The sequence below is a fragment of the Pseudorca crassidens genome, chromosome 2 (assembly GCF_039906515.1).
Source record: "Pseudorca crassidens isolate mPseCra1 chromosome 2, mPseCra1.hap1, whole genome shotgun sequence".
Taxonomy (NCBI): domain Eukaryota; kingdom Metazoa; phylum Chordata; class Mammalia; order Artiodactyla; family Delphinidae; genus Pseudorca; species Pseudorca crassidens.
The window spans coordinates 37,393,481-37,410,421 of NC_090297.1; the positions used below are offsets into that span (position 1 = coordinate 37,393,481).

The following is a 16,941-nucleotide window of genomic DNA, read 5'->3' on the forward strand; positions in this document are numbered from 1 at the left end:
GTAGGTAACAGAATTTCTAGTTGCAATTTTATGAAACTCATTCTGATTACCAATTGAAGTATTCTAGATCTTCAACCTGAGGGCAGCTTCTCACCATACCTAATGGGCTATTTGGAACAATTCCAAATATTCACTTATTTCCAGATAGCAACAATGTTTGAAAGTCAAAAACAAGCAGATCCTTTGGACATTCACTTTGAAAGCCAAAATCACTATAAACACACTCACGGAAAACAACCTTCCTCAGAGGCTTTGCCTAACAAGCTACAGCAGGTCAAGCCCTGGAGGGAACACAATAGCTCTTCCTAAACCTCATCCCTTTGCCCTTGAGCCAGAGTCACCTCCCTATGGTGCTACTTACCTTGTTTGCCAGGAGGAGCTTCTCTCCATAGGGCCCCACTTATCTGCTCTCATTCCAACCAATATGTGTAATTTGTTAAGAAACCTAGTCACAGGTTCTACCCAAAAGCTGACTCTTGGAACCAACTGCTACACCATCAAGAAAGGTATACTTGACACCTGAGTTTCAGGTTTGCATTCTAAGGAATTTCTATTTTCAATTGTCCCAGAAGACCCTGCTGCTCCATGACTGCAAAATAAAAAGAACCTCATTAGAACTTGCTAGCTGTCTACTTGAAACTATTTAACAGAAAGGAGAGTTATTCTAATTGTGACACCAATTTTTCTCTGGGGGCAAAACAGTCAAGGGAATGTGCCTAAGCCCTCTGCCTAATACAGCAATCATGACACACATATTTCTTAAACTGAACTGAATATACAGTCTCACAGCTCCAAAGACTTTAGCTCTGAGACTTTAAATTGTTGAAGGCCTTTTATAACACGATAATGAGAATATCTCCAATAATATAATGAGGAGCAATACTGGGAAAATAATAAAGATATATGTCCAGACATAATGAAGCTTGTGCTTTCTCCAGAAGCAGTTTGGACTTAGGATAGCTACCCTGTGTTCACTGATGATAATCACCACTTCAATTCAATAGAAAGACAAAGCCTCTTACCCTGAAGACACAGGAGATATAAAAATCATTTTACAATCAAAAATATGACAAGAGATACAGAAAATGAACAAGCCATCCCTAGATTGTAACATAATTCCACATTAATGAACCTAACTACTCTTACCTTTGTAGTCAGATAGGCTGATATCTTTGAACTGACCATCTGGCATTACAGCAGTTGCTTTGAACTGGGGGGCATGGTGCCCAATTTTGGCATTTCCTGAAGACATATTGCGATCAGCTGGAAAAGATAAGAGGAAGTCAATTAGAAACAAGCCTTTTTTTTTTTTTGTGGTACGCCAGGCCTCTCACTGTTGTGGCCTCTCCCATTGCAGAGCACAGGCTCCGGACGTGCAGGCTCAGCGGCCATGGCTCTCGGGCCCAGCCGCTCCGCGGCATGTGGGAGCCTCCCGGACCGGGTCACAAACCCGCGTCCCCCACATCAGCAGGCGGACTCTCAACCACTGCGCCACCAGGGAAGCCCCTGAAGTTTATTTTTGTTTTTATTTTTTTACCTTTTATTGGAGTACAGTTGATTTACAATGTTATGTTTTCATTTTAAAATGGAAATTTCTTTATCAATTGGAGTAAACTCTTACTGTTCCTGAACCATCATTCGTACAATTACATTTTCTTCTGTACTTTCATTACACACATGCAGAGACAGAAAGAGGTGGAAACTCTCAAACCTGGACCCAAAATGCACAATGCCATAAACACTGAGCACCTGCTTCCCAGAAGCTGCCATGCTGCCCCTTCCCTGGACTGCACCTCCATCTGCCTTCAGAATGTGGTAAGCACACTTTGACCTTTCTCCAGGTAGATCTGCCCAACACAGCACACACCCTAAAGCCAATCCAACTTTTTCAAGACGCAAGACCAAGATTTATGGCATCGGCTCTATTTCAAAATTCTAGGTGTTGTGTTTAAGGCCCAGAAGTCCTTTCAAAAATGGGTTTCTTACCTCGGGGCCAAGATTCTGGGGCAATAAGAAGTAGAACAAGAGTCAATTTATTGCCAAAGAGTAATGTTACACTGAATTCACCCAGGTCAAGACCAAAATAAGAAGTTAAGATTTAACCCAGTAAGCCATCAGTTTGAAAGCGCCAAGAAACTAACTTTTCAAGTCCCCAAGTTCTTGCTTCATAATACCACAACCAAAAGAAACGTTGTAAGCATCGATTGCCACAAACTTTACCGCTTAACACCTTTAATAGCAAACCAAAAAACCAACCAGCAAGGCACAAAGCAACTTGGCAACCAAACACAGGATGTGACCCTAACATAAATGGCTTTCTTGTCCAAACCTGATTTTCCAGGGGGCCCCCAAGACCACTAAAGCACAACCAGTGGTGGGGGATGAGAAGCTGCTGGACTTCTAGTCGGTGTGTTCCCTTCAGGAAATCTCCCCTTGAACTTCTGTGGAGGAAGCCACTCCCCAAAAACTCACTGCTGGACTTCTAGTCGGTGTGTTCCCTTCAGGAAATCTCCCCTTGAACTTCTGTGGAGGAAGCCACTCCCCAAAAACTCACTTCAGGTACCCTCTCTGCCACTCCCATCATCACCCCCACCCTAGCACTTAAGAAAGCACCAGCAGAAGAGTGCGCAGTCTTCACAGAGGGCATTTAGGATCACCACAAACCCATTCTGCAGATAGAGAACTAAAGACGGAGAACGGAATCTTAATATCTGAAGCTCCACTGCTAGTCACAGCTCAGGACCAAGAACAGCCTTTCCCCCTAATACACGACGGACGGACGAGTATCCTCAGTTTCTAATCAGTTTGCAGATCCACTCTAGAAGCTTCCCACACACACAAACCCGCAGGAGGCCCCATCACCACCAAGCCACGCCAAGCCAATCAGCGCCCTCTGCCTTGGTTGCCGGGGGAAGAGGATACTCAAGCCGCCTTTAGCCTCCGGTTTCAACCACGTCCCCGCACCCACAAAGGGGTCCAACGTGAGGGCCACCTCGCCCGGCCACCTTCTCCGTCAAAGAACCCCAGTTGAGCTGGGCAGGCCCCGGGGAGGGGGAAGGGAGGAGGAGGAGGAGTAAAAGGCGACGAACGGGGGACATGGGGCGTAGCGGTACGCAGAGGCCGCGCTGCCCATGTACTCACCACTCCTCACAAGCCACAAAGAACAGTCAGGAAACACACACGCAAAGCATGCGCCGGGCGCTGGCCTTTATAGCCTGTAAGGCTCTCGCGAGAGTCAGGGCGGGCCAGGGGTGCGGACGGGGGAGAGGTAAGGGGGGGGGATCTGGCCCGAGCACCGCCCCGACCCAACGCGGCCCGCCAGTATGACTCAGCGATTTCTCTCGCTGGGGGCGGCCTAGCGGACTACCAACCCCCCACCCCGCGCCGCCGAGGTTTGAGGCGTTCTTTTGATCACTTCCAAACCCGAACGCCTCCGCCTTGCCCTTAAAGCCTGAACCAGAGTAAGGGTTCTAGCTGCTGCCCACGGAAGACCACGTCTAACCAAGCCCTGAGAACTGTCTCTTCAAATATTTCTCAAATATTACCCCCCTACACCGATTCCCGCAGCCTCTGCTCTAGTGCTGATCCTCAGTAACCCTCATTGCTTAGAGAGCCTCCCTTTTATTGTTCTGATTAACGGGGTTGCTGCTTTCTGTCTGCTATCCATGAGTTCCCATCCCATCCATTCCACGGTGGCTGGAGGAAATCTTTCTGAAATCTGATCTTGTCACTCACTCACCCCTCTGATTTGCGGCTCATAAAAACTGGGGCTCTGTATTCCTGAGTTAAAACTCTTCATGGTTATTTCATGTGTGGCCTTCATAAATGAATCTTAATCCATTAACCTTACTTTTCTCGTCTGTAAAATGGGAATACTATTCTTTGTTGAAATCATCTCTGTAGTTTATTTAGCACAGTACCTAGTTCTTATTATACACTAGAAGTGTTAGCCATTGTTACTACTGTAACTCTTCCTTGCTCCTATATTATAACACCCAGAGCAGAGTGTAGCTGTTTTAAGCCTTCAGCCTTTTGTTCAAGCATGAGGAACCCGTTCTCTATTTGACCTACAGAAAACGTGTTTGAAGACTCAGCTGAAGCACTACTTCCTCTGAAATTCTTTCACTCATCCTCAGAATTGACCATTCCCTCCTTTCTGCCCAAACAGTAGCCTGTATAGCAAAAAGAAAACTTTAAAGCTATTTTACTTGTTTATATGTCTATCTCTCCGTGTTAGACTGACTTTCTGAAGGGTAGGGTTTGGGTCACAACCACCTCTGTGTCCCCACGTCACAATGTAGCACCTGATATAAAATAGGAGTGTTTAATAAATAGTATTGTGTCCGCCTTTCTGCCCCCAACCCCCACTATCCTCCTAACTCCCTTGGACATTATAGCAGGATAAGAGATAGGGAAGTGCTGTGTCATGCTGCCTGAGCATCTCAAAATTTTTTGGCATTTATCATCCTACCATGCAACAGTAGTGATTTTTTTTTTCGTTCTCTGCCTGAGACTGAACAATTATTTGGCCATTACTCATCTTCTTCTTGAGGACTCAGGGGAGACAGACATTCAGAGCTTAATAGTGGATGGTTATTGCTGTGAGCAGGTTAAACCAACAACACACAGTCCTACATCAGCCAGAAGAAAATTACCATTTATTGTATTTACCATGTGCCAGGCCCTGGGCTGGGCACTTGAGCTTATTTGTCTCATTTAAGAACCAAAAGAGTTATCCTGGCCCAGGGAAATATTAACATCCAATCCTCGTGGGAATATAAAAAACCAAAATAGCAGAACAATTATTATGAGAAGAAATCTGTTGAACACTTGTCTGATTAAGTGATCATAGAATCTGTTTCCTCACAGAACAGTAAAGATTTTGGAAATGGGGGCAGGGGAACTTTATCCTTCTACAGGACCTTTATCCTCCCTTGTTCACCAGTAGTCTGGGAAGGATTTTATCTGTTTTATTTATATTTGTAGTACCAGAACCTGGCACACTAACTGGCCTAGGAGACGTGCTTCATTAATTTTGGAGTGTATTGCAGATTTTTGAGATGTGGAGTTAAGCTACTTGAACCACATTTTAGGAAGATGATTCTAGCAGCTGTGTGATCGATGTAATGACTAGGAGACAATAGGCAAAGAGACCAACTGGGAGGCTACTGCAATGGTCCAGATTAGAGAAGTCTCAGAACTGTAAAATGACATTGGCAGCAGAAAGGGAAGAAGGAGAGAAAGAATATTTCCACAGGCTTTTGGATTGATTGCATTTAGGGTGAGATGAAAGAGGAAGTTCAATCTGATTTCTTGGTTTCATATCTTGGTGCCATGTGAGTAATGTCACTAACCAGTGATGTAGGAAACACTGGAGAAGGAGAAGTTTTGAGGTTAAAAATAGTGATGAGGGCTTCCCTGGTGTCGCAGTGAAGAGAATCCACCTGCCAATGCAGGGGAGACGGGTTTGAGCCCTGGTCCGGGAAGATCCCACATGCCACGGAGTAACTAAGTCCGTGAGCCACAACTACTGAGCCTGTGCTCTAGAGCCCGCTTGCCTAGAGCCTGGGCTCTGCAACAAGAGAAACCACTGCAATGAGAAACCCGCCCACCACAACGAAGAGTAGCCCCTGCTCACTGCAACTATAGAAAGCCCCATGCGCAGCAATGAAGGCCCAACGCAGCCAAAAATAAATAAATAAATAATTTTTTTAAAAAAATGATGAACGTTTATCGAGTACTACCTATTTTATAGATGAGATGCCTGATGCCCAAAGAATTTAATTATCTAAAGTAACAACTAATAGTAATACCAAGCAGGGCCCTGTGGGGCTTCTGAACACAAAGCCTCTCTGTGTCCCCCATTCCTTTGATTACAGGAAATAGCCTTCTTTCAGCCTCAAAGACCTTCCCTGCGTTCCAATGGGCAGATTCAAGCAGTTTTTAATTAGGGAAGGGAGGGGATTGGAGACAAGGGAGAAACAAACAATCAAGAGAAACAATAATGCAGCCTTGGGGCAATGTCCTGGTTACCCCTCAAAGGATACACATAACAATGTCTTTGAGTTTTGCAGATGCTGAAACCCCCTCCAGGTGGGAGAAGTTTAACAATGGTATGCTGCCCACAGGCACATAGACCCCAGACCAGGTGGAACTTGAAGGTTGATGATGCTGACTCCTACTTACCTCACCACCAACCAATCAGAAGAATGTCCACAAGCTGATCATGCCCTCAGAGCCATTACTATAAAACTTCTCACAACCCTCTCCAAGTTGGGACACAGGTTTTGAGGGCATTAGCCCACTGTGGCCTTCTTTGCCTGGCAAAGCAATAAAGCTCTTCTTTTCTACTTCAACCAAAATTCTGTCTCCAAGCTTTAATTCGGTGTCGGGGTACAGAGGCCGGATTTGGCTTCAATAGGTTTTGGAGCCAGATGCCATCCCAGGCAGCAGAGCCATCATGTTGCACACTATGCAGGTGTCACATTTACATAGACTGGGACTTCCCTGGTGGTCCATTGGGTAAGACTCTGAGCTCCCAGTGCAGGAGGCCCAGTTTCAATCCCTGGTCCGGGAACTAGGTCCTGCATGCACTATGCAACTAAGAAGTCCGCATACCACAACTAAAGATCCCGCATGCCACAGCGAAGATCCCACATGCCGCAACTAAGACCTGGCGCAGCCAAAATAAATAAATAAAATAAATAATAAATATTTTTTAAATTTTTTACATAGCCTGTAATGGAGTTGTGCCTTATCCTGGTTTGGCTAGGCTAACTCTGGAGTCTAACTTATTACTGACTCCTCTCTTAAAGGAGAAGATAATCAGTTTGGTTTGAGGAAAACATCATTGAGATGCTCACAAGACATCCAGGTAGATGTATCCAGAGGTCACTGTTGGAGATATAGATTTGAAAATCAGCAGCACAGAGGTTTAGTTATATATTTATTGTTCTTCTATTTACAGGAGGCCTATTCTCTGCTAGGTACCAGACATGCAAAGATGAATAAAACACCATCTATTGAGGTGTTTTGAAGGATCACTAAAAAGTTAGTTAAGGAGAAGAAAAGTGTGGAAAGAGCTCCAGGCAGAGAAAACAGAAAAAGAAGTGGAAAACAATATAATATGTTTGGGGAAGTACAAAAAGTTGAATATTAGTAGAATGTAAATGCCAAAGACTAGAATGCAGAGACACAGAACACAGATTGGTTATGATGTACCCCATAAGCTTGACTGAGGAGTTTGAATTTTATCCCAGGGGGCAAAATTGAATATGGAAGTATAGAAAGAATGTAAGAGTTTTGAATAGGAAAATGATATCAGGTTGTATTATTTATCATTCTGGCAGCTGCAGTGAAAATAGATTTAGGGGAGCAAGAAGATATAGGATAAGGAGACCAAGAAGGAAGCTATTGCCATGATTGGGGGAAAGAGGTCAAGAGCCTGAGTGAAGGCAGTAGTGCCAAGTGTGGAGAGATGGGATCAGATGGCAGAGTTTGTAAGATCTGGGCATCAGTTATGAGAATTGAAAGAGAGGAAGAAGTCGAGGATGAGTCCCAGGGGAATTGGATGAAGATGGTGCAATTCACAGAAATGTAATGAAACAGATTTTGGAGGAGATCACAAGTCCAGTTTGGGACATGCTGAATTTGAGATTCCAGCAGGAGATAGGAAGAAAGTTGGAAATGTGGAAACTTGAGTGTAAGCTTGTGGGAAGGCAGGGACCCTGCCTATCCTGTTCATCAAGTTATTACCCTAATACTTATCAGCATGGTTCCTGGCACATGATAGGTACAGTAGATACTTGTTTTTTGGTTTTTCTTTTAGTTGCGGTATGAGGGATCTTTAGTTGCAGCATGCAGGATCTTTTAGTTGTGGCATGCAGGCTTCTTAGTTGAAGCATGCAGGCTTCTTAGTTGTGGCATGCATGCGGGATCTAGTTCCCCTACCAGGGTTCAAACCTGGACCCCCTGCTGGAGTGAAGAGTCTCACCAGCTGGACCACCAGGGAAGTCCCTAGGGTTTGTTTTGTTTTGTTTTGTTTTGTAATTTATTTTTGGCTACATTGGGTCTTCGTTGCTGCGCACAGGCTTTCTCTAGTTGCGGCGAGCGGGGGCTACTCTCCATTGCGGTGCACGGGCTTCTCATTGCGGTGGCTTCTCTTTTTGCGGAGCACGGGCTCTAGGCGTACGGGCTTTAGTAGTTGTGGCATGTGGGCTCAGTAGTTGTGGCTCGTTGGGCTCTAGAGTGCAAGCTCAGTAGTTGTGGTGCACGGGCTTAGTTGCTCCATGGCATGTGGGATCTTCCCCGACCAGGGCTCGAACCCGTGTCTCCTGCATTGGCAGGCGGATTCTTAACCACTGTGCCACCAGGGAAGTCCAGTCCCTAGGTATTTGTCAAATAAATTAATGAATTATATTTTTTGACATCAGTTGTAATATCAAGGATACTTGAAACTGTAGGAATAAATGAAATCCCTGAGAAAGTGGAAAGAGGTGAGCCAAGACCAGAACCTCAAAGATTTTCTATGAGGGTAAGAGGAAGGACAAAAACAATTAAAGGCAACTCAAAAAAAACCCAAAAAACAAAACTAACAAAAACAAACAAAAACAAAACAGCATTTTGAGGGCAAAGGGTCACTCATGAAGATGGACTGTTTCTACCCAGAATAATTTCCTTTGATCTCCACCATCAGCATTGAAGTTTATTGCACTTGGGAAAGGGTAACAAAAAAGCAAACAAAAAAGGAATGAGTTAAGAAGTGAGTCAACTTGTAGGTATATGTGCTGCCACCTGTGAGATTTACTACCGAGTTTTCTCTAAAATCCTTTAAATTAAAAAAAAAAAAAATCCATTACTAAGTTGCTGGTTGCTGAGGGCTTTAAGTGGGTACTTAATATTTTGATAGGTTACCCCAGGATGCAACATTGAATGTAATTTAAAATACTGTTTCAAAAGAGGAAATAAAATACTGCTTCCTGAAAATGTTCTTCTTGTTAATCACTACTACACTTGTTGCTGATGAATTATTGCCAGTTGTAATATGCAAGATGAGTTTCATTCAAGCAATACCCTTCATGAATATGGTCCTAATACTGTTATAGTTCATCACCCCCTGGGTTCTGCATACTTATTCTTGCCAACACCTTGAGTTGTTGACTCAGTTCTCCCACAACCTTTCTCTATTCAATCTAGCCATGAAACCTTGGTTCATACAGTGTTTTTTGACATCATCTGGCCCTCACTTAGCTTTAAGCGGTAGTTATATCACTCCACTGATTTGCTGCGGTAGACACAGTTAACTGACACACCTTCTTCATAACTAACTAGATGCAACAGGTAAGGCAATTCAACGTGAGTATAAAGCAGATGTCCTAGAGCAATGATCATCTTAACATTAGAACTTGCTAACCTAATAGCAGCCTGTCATAAAATTATAAACCATTAAAGTTAAACCTATAAACCATTAAAGTTAAACCTATAAACTATTAAAGCTAAATGCTTTAATGTAATTGTAACAATAAATGCAATCATGGAAATAAAAATCCCAGGGCAGCATTCAGTTATGAGCGCATTCAGATGATTCAAAATAGGATTATGTTAATTTTTTAAATTATCGCTGAAAGGAAAACATTACATTTAACAGCTCAAAGAACACTTGAATCCTTTAATTTACAAAGAATTCAATTTATAAAATTATATTTGGGGCACACAAAGGCCTACAGATACCAACCGAAACACTGTTATCAAGAATGATGTTTGTTAGAATTGAATACAGCTGTAACTAACAGATTAAACTCAAATAACAAGCTCAACCAAATAGGGGATTAATTTTTCCCATTTAACAAGTAGGAAGTCTAAGGCTGCGATCACGAACCCTGAGTTTTTTTTGTTTTGTTTTTTTCTGTTTATTTTTTTTGTGTGGTACGCGGGCCTCTCACTGTTGTGGCCTCTCCCGTTGCGGAGCCTGTGCTCCGGATGCGCAGGCTCAGCGGCCATGGCTCACGGGCCCAGCCGCTCCGCGGCATGTGGGATCTTCGCGGACTGGGGCACGAACCCGCATCCCCTGCATCGGCAGGCGGACTCTCAACCACTGCGCCACCAGGGAAGCCCAGGAACCCAGAGTTTTAACTTTCTCGTCCCAAATCCCTAGCATGCAGCTTTTATTCTTACAACTACCTTATAGTCACAAAATGTCTGCTCTACTTCCAACTTCATACCTATATTCCAGGCAGGGAGAAGGAAAAAGGCAGCCAGAAGTATGTGGGAACTATAATGGGGAGGCAAAGCATTCCCAGAAACCCTCAGTTTACACAGAATTTGCCTAAGTATGTCACATGGCTGCTCCTAGCTGTAAGGGAGGCTGGAAACTGTGTCTATTAATTGGGCATACTACCAGTCCTAACAAAATTGAGAATCGGAAGGAAGGAAGGAAGGAAGGAAGGATGGATGGATGGAAGGAAGGGGAAGGAAGGATGGATGGAAGGAAGGGGAAGGAAGGAAGGAAGAAAGGAAGGGTATTAGATAGGTAACGGACCTTGATGAATCTGAAAGGAAAAACTTAGGATTCTGACTGTGGCTGTGTAAGGATGTTGAAATGCTAGAAAAAGAGACTAAGTTACGTTGTTTTCCTTCTCTGGCTAGAGGTGGCAATTCGTTTTATTAAACTGCCCAATCCTACATTTTCAATCAGATTCCAAACCTTAAATTCAACTATGATTTGGTATTTGTTATTCTTCCATCACTGTCCTGATTTTTTTTCTTTTAAGCTGCATTTGGTCTTTGTTGCTATGCACGGGCTTTCTCTAGTTGCAGCGAGCGGGGACTGCTCTTCCTTGCAGCGCACGGGCTTCTCATTGCAGTGGCTTCTCTTGTTGCGGAGCACCAGCTCTAGGCGTGCAGGTTTCAGCAGTTGTGGCTCGCAGGCTCTAGAGCGCAGGCTCAGTAGCTGTGGCGCATAGGCTTAGTTGCTCCACGGCATGTGGGATCTTCCCAGACGAGGGCACGACCTGTGTCCCCTGCATTGGCAGGTGGATTCTTAACCACTGCACCATCAGGGAAGCCCCATTGTCCTGTTTTATACTAAGCTGCTGTTCATAATTAAATAAGGCATGTGCTTAGAATATCAAACTCTTGATTTTTGGCTCAAGTTTTCACCCTTCCACACCTAACTAAAGTGTTGATTTTCCTTCTCTTCTTCCATCTTCCTTCCCCTCCAATTTTAGGAGAACTGGAATGAATGCACAGATACATCCAGACCAGAACAGTAAAGGGGAAGGAAGTGCCCAAGCTGGATCAACAATGGTACAGCTGTAAGCTAGACTAGCACTTGCACTTTATGTTTACAGAATTAAACTTGGTTTTTACCTCTAGCCACCTCATGCCTTAGGTACTAATGCTCACACCCTCATCCTCCCCACAACCAAATCTTTCTAAACATAAGCATTTATCAGTTATTTCTCAACCTCAGTGCCATCAACATTTTGAGTCTGATAATTAGTTGTTGGAGGGAGTGGCTGTCCTGTGCATAATTGGATGTTTAGCAATATCCTACCCTCGAGATGCCAGTGGCACCCCCTCCAACAACACATTGCCAAATGTCCCCTGGGGGACGAAATTGCCTCAGGTTGAGAACCTCTCAGTTAGAGAAAGTCAGATAAATGACTTGAGGTCTCTCCCAGCCTATCTAACCTTCTGAGCCATTTGTCCTGGCTGGTAGGGTATTCTCTGCTTGGAAGCAGGGAAAACAGTCTTTTACTTCTTTCATGCATTCATATTTTACTTCTAGACATCTTGGCCAAATCTCCCAGAAAAGAGTGCCTCACTCATTAGAAGCACTGCAATTAGGAGAGCGATGATGTTGGGACCAGAAAGACTCACACCCATTGTAATGACTCTTTGGCTTGTTCTTCTGAAGCCTACTTTGCCACTGACAGATGGGAGAGAAAGGGAGGCAAAGGATAAAAGTCTCTGAGAAAGCACACAAATGGAAAAGGAGAGCTTTACCTCTGGGCAAGTCTTCACTGATACATTCCTAGCCTTAACCACACCTTTAACCACAAGCTGGGATCTCGCCTTTCCTGGAGCCATTAGTCACGTTCCCTTGACCCTCTACAGGCCATAATTCTGCAACTAGAGGCATCTCCACATTCTTTCCTACCACCTTCCCCAGAGGAACAGCAGATCTGACAAGCGCACTGGAATCTGAGAACTCTAATCTAAGACCAGAGCTGGATAGGAGGCAGGGCCATCCCAAATGGTTGAACAGTTTGGGCCACCGACCTAATTGTCTAGCTAAACTGCTCATCATGTATGGCTTACCAAGCCAGGATAAAAGTCGGCCCTTTCTAATTCTGAAGTAACACATTAAAAAACTCTTCAAAACTCTTCTCTCCTGTCTTCTCAGTTCTTCAATTTAAGTAGCCCCACTTCCCTAACTGCTCCTTATGTGATATGATTTCCAACCCCCTTGCTGATATCTCCCCACAGTATTTAGCTTAGCAAGCGTTCAGCGTAACGTTCCATATCTTGACACCCAGGCTCTCCACCTTGTCTCTCCTCCCTCACATACACTGCAAGGTGCTCGAACCATAAAGGACTGTGTGCAATCCTTAAGTATATCATGATGTTACAGATCTCCCACATCCTGTTTGCTGACTCTTCTTTGCCTGACTCCTGCTTGTCTCTCAAAATTAGGCTAAAGTGTCACCATTCTGGGATACCTTTCCTAACAACCTCTCCATTATCAAACTGATTTTCAGTATTCCTCCCTGTGAATTTCCACCATACTTTGTGCTTATTTCTATCACAGCTAGCACTTATCACATCGTTCTGTAATTCTTAATTTTTTTCCCTTCCCCCAATGGACCATGATCTTAGTGAGTCAAGGTTATGGTGGTAGTAAGTACTTCATAGCATTGAAGAGATAACAGATTAAGAAGCACTGCATTGGACTGCCATTCCTTGAGGGCAGGGCCACATCTTCACCTCTGCATCTCCAGCATCTGGCACATGGTCTGTAAGCAGCTGGTGCTCAGTGAATGTGGAGTATGCATGAATGCCTCAGGCAGAGGGGAATTGCTCTCAGGTGGCTAGCCACACATTTGGTGATCTTATCTTTGAGTGTCATGAGGACACTCATGACAAGTTCCTTATTCATGTCGGGAGCAGAGAAACTGCTGAATGGGTACTTGCTGAATTAGTCAATGTCTCAATTTCCCCATTTTTTTTTTTTTTTTTTGCTGTACGCGGGCCTCTCACTGTTGTGGCCTCTCCCGTTGCGGAGCACAGGCTCCGGACACGCAGGCTCAGCGGCCATGGCTCACGGGCCCAGCCGCTCCGTGGCATGTGGGATCTTCCTGGACCGGGGCACGAACCCGTATCCCCTGCATCGGCAGGCGGACTCTCAACCACTGCGCCACCAGGGAAGCCCTCAATTTCCCCATTTTTAAGAACTGAGGTTCCTGCTCCCCTCCACCATAGGCTAGCAAGATCAAATATAAAATAAAGAACAGCCTTCCTAAGTATTTAGTATTACTTTCTGAGTTCCCTGGAGGCAGAGAGGATTATGAATCAGCTCCATTAAAACTGAGCCAACCATAGCCACTCAGGTCTGGAGGATGGCCTGGAAAACTGACAGGATAGAGCTTTACTTTTATTTATTTATTTATTTATTTTAATGGAGGGACTTCCCTGGTGGTCCAGTGGCTAAGACTCCATGCTCCCAATGCAGGGTCCCAGGTTCGATCCCTGGTCAGGGTACTAGATCCTGCATGCCGCAACTAACAGCCCACATGCTGTAACTAAAGATCCTGCATGCCGCAATGAAGATCCTGCATGCAGCAACAAAGATACTGCGTGCCACAACTAAGATCTGGTGCAGCCAAATAAATATATTTTCAAAAAATTGAAATATCGTTGATATACAGTATTATGTTAGGGGACTTCCCTAGTGGTGCAGTGGTTAAGAATCCGCCTGCCAATGCAGGGGACACGGGTTTGAGCCCTGGTCTGGGAAGATCCCGCATGCTGCAGAGCAACTAAGTTCGTGTACCACAACTACTGAAGCCCGCGTGCCTAGAGCCCGTGCTCCGCAACAAAAGAAGCCACCGCAATGAGAACACTGTGCACGGCAATGAAGAGTAGCCCCCGCTCGCCACAACTAGAGAAAGCCTGCATGCAGCAATGAAGACCCAATGCAGCCAAAATAATTAATTAATTAATTAAAAATATTATGTTCGTTTCAGATGCACTACATAGTGATTTGACATTTGCATACATTATGAAATGGTTACCACGATGTCTAGTAACCATCTGTCCCCATACAAAATTATTACAATATTACTGTAATAATTAAGGAATAAGCATATTCCTTATGCTTCACATTACATCCCCGTGACTTTTTTTTTTTTTTTTTGCGGTACCCTGGCCTCTCACTGTTGTGGCCTCTCCCGTTGCGGAGCACAGGCTCCGGACGCGCAGAGTCAGCAGCCATGGCTCACAGGCGCAGCCACTCCGCGACATGTGGGATTTTTCCGCACCGGGGCACGAACCTGCGTCCCTTGCATCAGCAGGCGGACTCTCAACCACTGCGCCACCAGGGAAGCCCAGATTATTTATTTTCTAACTGGAGCTTTGTACCTCTTATTCCTCCTCACCTATTTCATCCCCCACTTCCCTTCTGGAAACCAGTTGTTCTCTGTATCTATGAGTCTGTTTTCATTTTGTTTTGTTTATCTGTTTATTTTATTTTATTTCACTTTATTTTATTTTACTTTTATTTTATTATTTTACTTTATTTTTTGGCCGTGTTGCACAGGCATGTGGGATCTTATTTTCCCGACCAGGGATCGAACCTGCAGTGGAAGTGCAGAGTCCCAACCAGTGGACCGCCAGGGAAGTCTCTGTTTTATTTTTTAGATTTCACATATAAGTAAGATCATACAGTATTTGTCTTTCTCTTTCTGACTTATTTCACTTAGCATAATACCCTCTAGATCCATCCATGTTCCTGCAAATTGCAAGATTTCATTTTTATGGTTCACATGTATCATGATATATTGAATACATACCACATATATCACGATATATATACCACATCTTCTTTATCCATTCAGCTATCAATAGACACTCAGGTTGCTTCCATATCTTGACTATTGTAAATAATGCTGCGATGAATATCGGTGTGCATATGTCTTTTCGAATTCCTGTTTTGTTTTCTTCAGGCAGGAGGGAGATTTACTTATATGGAATTAACCTGGGCCTGAGAATTGCACTGTGAATTCTGTCCTCCTCCTTTCCAGAAAAAAAACTGCAGGTTTTTTTTTAAGTGTATAAGAATTGGGCCCCTAGTACCTTTGATGGGAAAGGCCAATGTGGGGATTTTCACTGGAGAATGTTTTGATCAGTAAGTGTTACAAGCTGGATTTACTATATCGATTTCAAGAGGGTCTCCCGATGGGGCCTGGCCAGGGAGTTCCAGAGTTCTAATTAGCTACTAATTGGCCATTTACATAATAATAGCTTGGTGTGTCCAATGTTCAGATCCTGAAATATTTCATCTAATGAAACTATTTTGCTTCCTAGTATCTTACTGGAAATCCAGGCTTATGTGAAGCTTAATTAGTATTTATTGAGTGCCTACTCTTCTATTTCTGGGGACCCTGAAATCTTATGATCCTCTAATCCTCAGAAATGGACTCGAATACATCTCCTCTAATAGAACACAACCAAGCACCTTGGCTATAGTTGTTCTATGGCTAAAAGGACAACCTTATAGCAAAGGCTTATCTGCTAGATTCCCGAGAAAAAGGAAATCAGATTCCCAAAGTCCAGCACTAGCAGAGTTCAGAGAAGTCACCTTCTTGCCTAATAAAGGGCACCAGAATGTACCCAGAGTTTTAACCCTCATCCACATTCTGTCTGGAGAAGGAAATGCAAGCTCCAATGCAGGTATCTGGCTCCTAGGCTTTGTCATGGCTGTGGCAGAGCTGGAGAAGAAATGCCCATCCCCACCTGGGGCTCATGGCCAGCCTCCTCCCTTACCTTGCACAACCTTGATCCAGAAGCAGGTGGTGGCACTCTGGCCTTTTGAGGCTCTAGGACTTTGATCTTTGAATCTGAATGAACTGACAACAGCTAGTGCCCAACCTGCCTTCGATGACCTCCTTTTTGTTTGCTGTTTCTTCCTCCATTTAACAACATATCCTGGACACTTTTCTACTACAACAGTTACAGATCTACTTTTTCCTGTGGCTGTATCACTCTTTTTTTTGGTTGTGTTGGGTCTTTGTTGCTGCGCCCAGGCTTTTCTCTAGTTGTGGCGAGCGGGGGCCACTCTTCGTTGCGGTGCATGGGCTTCTCATTGAGGTGGCTTCTCTTGTTGCGGAGCACGGGCTCTAGGAGCGCAGGCTTCAGTAGTTGTGGCTTGAGGGCTCTAGAGCGCAGGCTCAGTAGTTGTGGCACACAGGCTTAGTTGCTCCGTGGTATGTGGGGTCTTCCCAGACCAAGTCTCGAACCCGTGTCCCCTGCATTGGCAGGCGGATTCTTAACTACACCATCAGGGAAGCCCTGTATCACTTTTATTGTGTGAATGCACAATAATTTGTTTTGCCAATTCCTTTCTTATGAATATTCGGGTGAATTTGCTTTCCTCTAAACAACACAATAAACAACGGTGTCACGTTTTTATTATTTCCTTTGACTAAATTCCTTAAAATTCCTGGTTCAGAAGGAAATTCGGAAGGGATGCACATTAAAAATTTTAATACATATTACCAAATTACCCTATAGAAAGATTATACTATTTTGCACTTCCATCAACAGTGTATGGGTAGGTCTCTTTTTTTATACTGTCCCCAACACTGGGGCTTTTTTTTTTTTTTTTATTTTTTTGCGGTACACGAGCCTCTCACTGTTGTGGCCTCTCCCGTTGCGGAGCAC

At 44.1% G+C, this 16,941-nt stretch overlaps 1 protein-coding gene across 2 annotated transcripts in view; it reads right to left on the reverse strand.

Annotated features, from left to right (window-relative positions):
• PRDX1 (peroxiredoxin 1) overlaps positions 1–16,941 on the reverse strand; it is a 46,722-nt gene that overhangs the window by 7,627 nt on the left and 22,154 nt on the right. The window contains exons 1-2 of one of the 2 annotated variants that reach the window (XM_067725962.1): positions 3,142–3,283; positions 1,147–1,263 (exon numbers count right to left, since the gene is read on the reverse strand). In XM_067725962.1, coding sequence (XP_067582063.1) covers positions 1,147–1,252 — 106 coding nt within the window. In that variant the 5' untranslated portion in view covers positions 1,253–1,263; positions 3,142–3,283. Of the gene's footprint in view, positions 1–1,146; positions 1,264–3,141; positions 3,284–16,941 lie in introns of those variants that run through there. The other variant, XM_067725963.1, reaches the window with a different exon arrangement.